Genomic DNA, 10,193 nt, shown 5'->3' on the forward strand with positions numbered 1-10,193 from the left:
CTATTTATACACTGTTGTGCAGCTGATCTCTAGCGCTTTTTCATCTTGCAAAACTGAAATTCTATACCCATTGAACAGCTTCCCTTTCCCCCACCCCAGTCTTTGGCAATCACCATTCTACTTTTTTTTAAGAATTTGACTACTTTAGATGTCTCACAAAAACAGAATCAAGCATTATTTGTCCTTTTGAGGGGTTATGCTCATTATCAAGGCTTTTGCTCTGCAGTGATAAACTGGCTTCTCAAAAGGTTGTGATAATTTATATTTTGACTGAAAGTGTGTGAGTGTAATTCAGGCTACACTTTCACTGATGCTTAGAAGCCCCCTTTTGTTTCAATTCTTGCCTAGTCCTTGAAGGAACAACAGGAGTGGACACGCCTGGGATTTCCCAGGCAAGAATACTGGAATGGATTGCCATTTCCTTCTCCAGGGGATCTCCCTGACCCAGAGATGGAACCTGCAACTCCCACATTGCAGGCCGATTCTTTACTGCTGAGCCACCATCGAAGCCCAAAATTACTATAAATAGTTATAAAAATGTAATTTCAAAAAAAAAGTAACTAAAGTTATCGATTGTCAGTGAACTTGAGCGTTTCTCTTCATTTATATTGGCTACTTATACTTCTGTCAAGATTTCCTTTCTTCAAACATCCTAGTAAACGGCGTCTCACTTGTATCTTCCTAACAAGTTTCCGAATCCAGAAGACAGCAATCACCATCCCTCAGCGAGTTACAGTTCTAGCCCCAGGTTTCAGATCTCTCCCTTCAAAGCCTAGCAGCTCTCCCAGGAAAACTCCCCCAGGAAAAGTTTCAGCTACCGGTACCCACTCGCCCCATCCCCAGCTCCAGCTCCTGAGCCTAAGCTGGGAGTACAGACACGCTTTCTGCGCCCGCGCAAGCTGCCTGTGGGCGGGGCCTCGGCCCGCCGGTCCGCCCTCCAGTTCCTTGCCCCGCCCCAGGCCCCGCCCAATCCGAGGCGCGGCAGGCTCAGAAGCTAGGCCCTGAGGTAGGGGAAGGTGAGGGTCCACGCGTGGGGCCTTGTCCCTGGCGCGGCGGGGCCGGTATCCTGAGCCGGGGAGGAAAGGTTCCGAGTCCCGAGCGCCGCCCGCCTCCCGCCGCCATTTTGTACCGGGAGAGGGCGGTGGCGGCGGGAGGGGAGCTCCCCTGGGGCCGGGCTTGGGCCCCGGGCGGGGCGGTGGCGGAGGGCGGGCCCGGCAGGCTGTTACCGGCTGGGAGGACAGAGGTGGGGTCCCGAGGTTGGCGGCCGCGTGATGCTAGGGCTCCCCGCCGCCCCGCTTCGAGACTTCGGCTGGCCGGTCCCTCTGGGCCGCGGTGTCCGGCAGTGCCACGCTGGATGCAGCCCGCGACAGAGTAGGAAACCGTTCACTGGTCTTTTCGCGTTTGGTGCTCATACCGCCGCTGGTGGGAGGGGCCGGGGAATGGACCGTTGTTCTCTTGTGCAGATGGGGAAAACTAAGGCTCGGAGTGGGGATGAGATTTGCCTAGAAACACTCAGTGAGGTGCTGGCAGTAGGACTCAGGTCTTATTCCTCCGATGCAGCGCCCTTTCCTCCGGGCCCCTCTGCCTCACCTGCCAAAGGAAGGAGCTGAGGTACGGCCTGAGTTTCAGGAAGTTCGTTCGTTCGTTCGTTCTTTGTTTTTAGATCAGCCTTCCTCTGTACCATCCAGGTTAGAGGTGACTAAGAAGTATACGGAAATCAAGTCATGGATCCACCTTCACGTAAAGAAAAGCCCAAAGTTAAAGAGCCTGTCAGCAGAATCGAGAAGGCCAAGCAGAAATCAGCCCAGCAGGAGCTGAAGCAGAGACAGAGAGCAGAGGTGAGCGTGAGGAGGGCCCGTGTACCTGTCGTTTGCTGGAGATGATGCTGGAATGGGGAGAGCAGAGAACGGTATAGGGGAGCCCCGCCTGCCTCCAGCCAAAAACAGGGTTCTCCTAGGTGTCCAGAGGAGATCTCTGAGGACCAGATGGTGAGGCGGCAGACCAGAGTCACATGCCAAGTGTCAGGAACCCCACCCCCACCCCGACCAGTCCCAGGTGATCTCCTGATGACCCCTGGTGCAGAACTTTTGTGGCAGAGTCCTGAGGGAAAGAAGAAAGGAGAAAGAGAAGGGCCTGTGAGGGAGGGTCCTGTAGGGGAGTCCAAGAACAAGTGTCAGACACCCTAGCACAGATGTCCTGGATTTGGCCTGGAGAGTAGCTGCTCCTAATTCAGAAGTAGAGGCCCAAGCTCTACACTCACCACTGTGTTCCTTTGTTCAGTCTGCCCTTAAAAGTCTATTTGACTGTTTACATGGATATTTTACTTTAGTATTTAATATCAGGAAAAAGCTTACTCTGGTCTTTTCCCTGTTTCTGTTTCTTTTCTGGTTTTTTTTTTTTTTTTAATTTCAAAATACAGAAAAACAGAATATTAGAACAAACACGTGGGTACTCAGCACCCCAGATTGGCAGTGTTTAACATTTTGGCATATTTGCATGTAGTCTTTTTTAAGATAAATAAAAATTACCTGTAAATTTGAAGTCCCCTTTTTCCATTTCCTGTCTTATGCCATTTTCCCCTCTTTATGGACAACCATGATTTTTTTTTAATACTTTTACATTCAAATATATTAGTAGATATTCTTGAACAGTATAAAATTTTTTGTTTTAAAATCTTAAACTAACTGCATATGTTTTATTTTGCATTACGTTTTTTTAGAATTATTCATGTTAATGTAAGAATCTAGTTTATTCCTCATCACTGTTTATAATAATCTACTTTGTGAATCTACGTATATTTACCCCGTCTTCCAGTGATGAATGTTTAAATGATTTATAGGGTTGTTTTTTTTTTTTTGCAGTTACAAACAATGCTGTAGTGAAAACCCTTTAGATGTCTCCTTTGATTCCTGTACTGGAATTCTTATAGGGCGAATATAACTAGAAGTAGAATTATGGGGTACATTTTCAAATTTATTAGATGTTGCCAAATTGTTTTCAGAGATTATACAAATTTGTACCCATATTAGCAGGGTAAGAGGGTTCTCATCCCTCACTTCTTTTTCATTGCTTAATAGTGTCAGACCTTAAACTTTTGTTAATCTGATCCAGTCACTAACAGTATTGCACTGCAACTACCTGCTAGGCACTGTTGCGGGCATGGAGGAGTCCCTGCCTTTGTGCAGCTTGCGTTCAGTGAAGAAGGCCATCAAAATGAGTAAATTTAATAGTGTGTTTGAAGTTAATCTATAAACTGAAATCTGCCTTTGGATTAAGTCAGACCATCTGAGAACTGCGGACCTGGCTTCCAACAGATTGTTCCCACTTTACTTCACCTCCCCATCCCCACCTGGACCCAGGCCCCCAGATGATTTTACTGCATTGCACTTTGGTGAAAGTTGGAGAACCGCCATAAGAAACAGCCCTAGGAAACTGTCCTTTGTGCACACTGCAGTGATGGATGTCATTGAGGACATTGTTCATACACTCATTGACACCCTGTTGGTGAGGTTTCACGGGTTACACTTACTTGTCTGATCTCAAATCCCAGCTCCTCCATAAGTTCCAGTTCTTCCCAGGTTAACTTGGGCAAGATACCTAACCTCTCTGAACCTCAGTTCTTCAGAGCCTCCTTGGTAAAATGAGGATGATGACATCAGTCACATGAGTTTGTTGTAAGCAGAAATGCTGTATCTAAAGCACGTAGTACAGTGCCTGCCCCAGAGAAAGCCCTTGAAAATAGCAGTGATGGTTATCACGAGTCGCTGTGCTTTTATTGTGCTCAGTCTAAGTTGAATGTGCTGACCTGCTAAGCTGTCATATTGGACTTGCACTGTTGTAGCAGCTGGCACTTGTTGAGCTCCTCAGATGTGCCAGGCACGTGTCTGACCACATGTTATCTTCATACTGGTGTGTATTACTGTTGCTTTCACTTTGACCTTTGTAAATCCTTCCTGGAATAAAGATGGGAGATATGACATACACGACCTTGTGAGGTAGGAGGCATTATCCTCATTTAAAGTGAGGTATGCTGACCAGAATCCCTAGGTGGTGATGGACTGAGGGGCAGGCCTGCCATCTAAATAGGTCTCTTGACATTCTCCCCTGCTTCCAGCTTTGCCCCACAGCTGCTGGTTCATCTGTGTGGCCTGGAATGCAACCTCCTAAGATAAGAATGTGACAGGAGCCCGTGTAGGGAGTCAGAAACACAGTTTCTGTTCAGTTTTGCATAGATGCCACATTCCAGGAAGTGAGATGAGGAGGAGATGAGAGGGGAGAGTGGAAACAGAGGACCATTTGGCAGTTGAAGCAACATTTGGAACTTTTGGTGACCATTTCTTTCTTGAAAGTCTTTCATTCCTTGGCTTGTACCCTTGACCCATTTTAAGTCTTCTTTCTCTGCTTAGTATAAATATACACTTAATATATAATAATATATATAATACATATAAATAATATATATAAAATGTGTTTGTACTCTTAAAGAAGGTGAATAAAACAAACACCCTACCACCCAAATACAGAAATAGAACATGACCATGCATTAGAAGCTCCTCAGGCCTCACTCTGGCCGTATCTCCAGCCTTCCCAGGAGTAGTACCTGTGGGAACTGAGGGAAGCAGTACCCTCCGTCCTTAATTTTATGCTAATCACCCCCTTGCTGTTCTGTATTAATTTACTGTTTCTGTGTGTACTCCCAAATAATACTGTATAGCATAATAGTGTATCATCTAGTTTTGCATGTTTCTAAACTTTATGTATGCTACCATATTCCATGACTGGCCCTATTCACTGAGCAATGTTTTTTTTAACCACTCAAATTTATTTATTTGTGTTTGTTAAACATACATAAAACCTGACCATTTTAACCATGCTTTTTGAGAATCATTTCAGTTGTTTGAAACTGTTTTCATCACTTCACTGTGTGGAGTTCTATTTTCCTTGAAGGTTATAGAATCTTACCACAATTTTTAAAAATTGGGGGAAAAAAGATTGTAGGATTATTCAGGCTTTCTATTTAGTCAGTTTTTATCATTTTACTCTTCCTCGGAATTTGTATCATTTAAGTTTTCAAACTTATTGACACAAAGTTCATAAATTTTAATTTCTACTCTGGCTTCCCTGGTGACTCAGACAGTGAAGAATCTTCCTGCAGTGCAGGAGACCCAGCTTTGATCCCTGAGTCAGGAGGATCCTCTGGAGAAGGGAATAGCTACTCACTCCAGTATTCTTGTCTGGAGAGTTCCATAGTCAAAGGAACCTGGCAGGCTACCGTTCATGGGGTTGCAAAGAGTTGGATATGACTGAGCAACTAACACACATGTATCAGTAATTATGACTTTTTAATTCTGGTAATATTCGTGCAGCCTCACTTTTATCTCGACAAGTCTCTGAGGTTTGCAGAGTTTTCTTTAGAATTTTCAAAGAACCATCTTGCAGTTTCAGTGATCCTCCCTGTTGTACATTTGCTTGCCTTTTCATTAATTTCTGCTCTTATTTTATATTTTCTATTTGTCTCACTTCTCAGGGTTTTTTCCCTTCTCTTTTTGATTATTCAAATTTTATCCCCTACACACAAACATGGCCCTTTTCTTCTTCTGTACAAATTTGGAGGTTTTACATTGTTTCTGGTTCTTTGGTGGACTGATTAATTACTGAAAGGTGAAGCAATAAGGTAGCTACCCTGCCTTTCACCTTGGAATGGCTCTTGCAGTTTTCTTCTCCCTCCACTGCCTGCCCTGGGTCACGTTCCTACTACCTCCTACCTGGACTGTTGTAACAGATTTCTCCTGAGAGATGCCTGTGATCTCTTCTCCCTGACTGCCAGTTTTCTTTCTCAAAGCACAGATATAATCAGGTTTCTTCCCTGCACACTTATCTCTCCAGAGTCGGCCAGATAAAGTCCAGATTACTTGGTGTGGCATTTAAGAGCCTAACATACCTTTCTTTCTTTCTCCATCTCCCCAACCTTTTGTATTTAGCATACTTGAAGTTTCTAGAACTAATGCTGTGCTTTTACATTATTTAGTCATAATATCCATTGTTCTAGCACTTAGGTCCTTTCCCCAGTCTCTACCTGTTTAAATCCTGTGTGTGTTAGTCTCTTAGTCGTGTCTTGACTCTTTGCAACCCCATGGACTGTAGCCCACCAGGCTCCTTTGTCCGTGAGGATTGTCCAGGCAATAATACTGGAGTGGGCTGCCTTTTCCTTCTCCAGGGGATCTTCCTGACCCAGGGAACGAACCCAGGTCTCCTGCATGGCAGGCAGATTCTTTACCATCTGAGCTATAGGGAAGTCCCACCAATCCTTTTTTGGGGGGGGGGGGCGGGGGGGGTGCTTTGTGGGCTCTTCGTTGAAGTATTCAGGCTTTTCTCTAGTGCTGTGTGACTTCTCTTGTTGCGGAGCATGGGCTCTGGAGTGAACAGGCTCAGTAGTTGGTGGTGTATGGGCTTAGTTGCCCCGCATGTGGATCTTTACTTCCCAACCAGGGATCGAGCTACATCCCCTGCATTGGAAGGTGGATTCTTAACCACTGGAGCACCAGGGAAATCCCCTACGAGTCCTTTCAAGGCCAGGTCAAGCACCTGCCTCACTGCTTCTTTCCTGATTCCCCAGTGGAGCTACTGTTTGCCTCTCCAGTTGCTTTATCACTGCCCCTGTATTACTGATGCAGTTCTGGCATTTTCAAATGACACAGCCTGTGGTGTCTGAAGACAGGTTGAGCAGCTGTCTCCACGGTTAACATATCTTTTTCTCCTATTCAGATCTATGCCCTCAACAGAGTCATGACAGAACTGGAGCAGCAGCAGTTTGATGAATTCTGTAAACAGATGCAGCCTCCTGGTGGAGAGTGAACCACCCCTGCGTTCACACTAGATGGGACCTTGGAAGCTTTGTTTATGAGCGTGCTACCAGTTTAAAGCTGAGATGGCCCATTTGGAGCCTTACACAACTAGACAAGAAGAGATTTGCATTATTCTTGAAACTGGATAAATCGGAACTTCCTGTATGTAACTTGCTTCACTAGTTCCTCCAATCGGAATTGGCCCATTGCTTGCTGAAGAGACTTCTTCTATTCTTCCAAGACAATACATTTTTTTTTTTTTTAACTTTTTCTATTGTTTGAAAAAAAAATCAGTGTTTCTTCTGAAACTGTAAACCTTCTCCAAAAATACAAATAAAATACTAATAAAATGTTTGTTTGCTTATACTTTAGGGGTGCCTAGTTATAAGAAAGTGGAGTCAAAAAGAATGTAATAGGTAGGAAAAGTTGACATTAGCAGAGGGGAGCCTTTTTCCTTCAAGAAGGGAACAGAGGTGAGAGGACAGAAAGAACATGACTGTTTCCAGATTTCATTCTTCCTGAGGCTAAAGCTCTGCAGACCCTACAGATTCTAAGTTTTTAGCTATACAGGTGTAAATATATGACTTTTACTCCCAGATGAGCCACTACTCAGAGCCTTGAAGCTAAGATTCCTGTCACCCTATGAATGTGGAGAGCTAGCAGCAGACTTATACCAACAGGGGGAGGAGGGGAGCAAAGTGCTTTTGGTTTTTCATTTTGTATTTTATTGGGCCTAGAAGCAGAATATGCATGGAAATGAGGCTGATTACTCAGAGGGTACAACAGCCAACATTGCCTCCTCTGTTACTCTCTGTGCTAAAAATTTACCTTTATTTTCCCTAGTGGTTCTGGGAACATCTCTAGCAATTCCCACCTCTTTGTCTCCCCACCGCTCTGAAGTTACTGGGAGTTCTGTTCCCATTCCTATGCTTATTTTGGCAATAAATTGTGATGTTAAGGAACTTGTTGTCCCTATGGAGAATGTGTTCAGAGAGCCTAAGTCATAGTTAAGGATAACCTTTACACAGGCTATCCCCATAAGTAGTAATTAGGTTCTATAGTGTCCTATTGAATTTGAATTGAATACAAATTTTTCAGTTTTATGTTTTGGAGGAATGGGGGTTTGGAGTAAGCTGTCATCATAAACATAAGGAAATGATGTAGTATACTAGAAAGAACAGTGTTTTGGGGTCAAGTATAATTCTTATTGCTTTGGATAAGTTATTAATCTCTCTAAGCCTCACTCTTCTCCCATCTGTATAATGGAGTAATAATTTCTTCTCTCAAGATCATTCATCAAGAAATAAGATAATGTATGTAATAACTATTCAGTAAATATTACTTCCCAGCTACCTTACTTAATGGGATATGTTTCAAATTTCAAATAACCAATTAATATATGAATGTTGGTTGGAAAGATTCTGATCCTTAGTTGGCAACTGCTTGTATTAACATGTCACAGCCCTGGATATAGTTTATCCTAGAGAAGTGTTCTAGTATTGCAAACTGTAGGTCATTGTCAAATCAGTTTAATAAATTATGACTAGCTTATCTTTTTAATTAAACAATAGGGGCCTTACCTGGTGGTTCAGTGGTTAAAAACCCACCTTGCAATGCAGGGGATGCCGGTAGATTCCACATGCTGCAACTAAACATTGGCATGCCAAAACGAAGACCCAGTGCAGCCAAATAATTTTTTTTTTTTTAAAGCTTTTAAAGAACAGATTTTAAAAATCAATGTGGTGAGGATATTGTTTCATGAAACTTTTGTTTCAACTTTCAGTTTTTTACCATCGAGTATAATGTTAGTTGTGTGTTTGCACACATGGACTTGAATATTAGGGGTACATTCCTTCTATACCCACTTTATTGAGAGTTTATCATAAATCGGTGCTGAATCTTGTCAAACACTTTTTCTGCATATAGTGAGATGATTATATGATTTTTATCCAGTCATTTTGTTAATGTGGTATAGCACAGTGGTTTTTGCATCCTAGAATCCCTTAATCCTTAATAATCCACTTAATCCTTTTATTTTTTATTTTATTTTTTTATTTTATTTTTTTGTGATTTATATTTTTTTATTTGGAAATGTTTATACCAGTACAGTGAAACTAAATTTTAAACACTGGATGTCATTAGCTTGGATATCCTTAGTTTATTATAAAAGAGAAACATGGAAATTATTTACATGATGAAAGATTTCAGAACTTCAGTGGAATGGGCAGCTTCACGTGATGCCATTTCAATAGTGACTTATTTCAATCAACGTATTTCCCAAGAATGTCGCCATCTCTAAATAAGAAATAATCCTTGTCGTCTAGAACTACTTTGGTGCCTCCATATTCTGGGAGAAGAACTTTATCTCCAACTTTCACACTAACTGGCTGCATCTCTCCACCCTTTCCTTTAGAGCCTGATCCAACAGCTACCACCGTTGCTTGCAATACTTTTCCTTGTGATTTTTCTGGAAGCATAATGCCTCCTTTGGTTACAGTTTCGGCTGCACTTCTTTCAACTAATACTCGGTCAAAGAGAGGAAGAAACTTTCTGAATGCCTGTCCTGCTATGACTCCGGCTGCCGCAGTTCGCACTCCGCACTCACGCCGCAGGCGAAAGGAGAGACCTACTGTCGGACCCTCCGGACACGTGAATGCCAGAAAAAGCTGCCCCACTTAATCCTATTAATATATTGTATATTTGATTTGCCAATATTTTGTTGAGGATTTTTGTGTCTATATTCAGTAGTGATACTTGTTTGTAATTTTCCTTTTTTGTGTGTTTTCTCTGCTTGCTTTTAGTGTAGGGTGTTGCAGGCCTTATAAAATAGGAAGTGTTCCTTCCTCTTCAGTTATTTGGAGTAGTTTGAGAAGGATATTAAGTCTTCTTTGAATGTTTGGTAGAATTCACCTGTAACCCCACCAGGCCCTGGACTTTTGTTTGGGGGAAGTTTTTGATTACTGTTTCAGTCTCTACTAGTGATTGATCTATTAGGATTTTCTATTTCTTTATGATTCACTCTTGGAAGACCTTCCTTCTAGGTTGTCCAATTTGTTGATTTATAGCTGATCTAATCTTTTGTATTTCTGTCATATCCATTGTTATTTCTCCTCTTTCATTGCTGAGTTTATTGGTACCTCCTCTTTTTTTTTTCTTAGTGAGTCTAACAGTTTTTCAGCTCTCAACTGATCTATAACTATCCTCATATGGCTAACCTAATTTTTGTTTGAGGTGATGTAGTATGATTATTATTGTTATAAACAAAGTACAATGTGTATTTTCCCTTTCAAAGCATTCCTCTGGGAGTCTACATATTTATTTCAGCTCTGCTGCTATGGCTCAGAATGG

General features: G+C 42.5%; 1 protein-coding gene and 1 pseudogene across 4 annotated transcripts; one reads left to right on the forward strand and one right to left on the reverse strand.

Annotated features, from left to right (window-relative positions):
• Positions 1-952: 952 nt before the first annotated feature.
• SVBP (small vasohibin binding protein) lies at positions 953-7,199 on the forward strand. 4 transcript variants are annotated; one of them, XM_065929759.1, is made up of 3 exons: positions 953-1,006; positions 1,689-1,838; positions 6,766-7,199. In XM_065929759.1, the coding sequence occupies exons 2-3, from the start codon at positions 1,725-1,727 to the stop codon at positions 6,853-6,855; spliced, it is 204 nt and encodes a 67-aa protein (XP_065785831.1). In that variant the 5' UTR covers positions 953-1,006; positions 1,689-1,724; the 3' UTR covers positions 6,856-7,199. The 4 variants fall into 4 exon arrangements, with proteins under 4 accessions (XP_065785831.1, XP_065785850.1, XP_065785859.1 ...); XM_065929778.1 differs by having other exon boundaries at positions 959-1,016; XM_065929787.1 differs by lacking the exon at positions 953-1,006 and adding an exon at positions 1,023-1,371 and having other exon boundaries at positions 1,664-1,838.
• A 1,711-nt stretch (positions 7,200-8,910) lies between these two features.
• Positions 8,911-10,051, reverse strand: LOC136151576 (10 kDa heat shock protein, mitochondrial pseudogene; annotated as a pseudogene).
• Between the last annotated feature and the right edge of the window lie 142 nt (positions 10,052-10,193).

Source organism: Muntiacus reevesi, chromosome 1 (assembly GCF_963930625.1).
Source record: "Muntiacus reevesi chromosome 1, mMunRee1.1, whole genome shotgun sequence".
Lineage (NCBI taxonomy): Eukaryota > Metazoa > Chordata > Mammalia > Artiodactyla > Cervidae > Muntiacus > Muntiacus reevesi.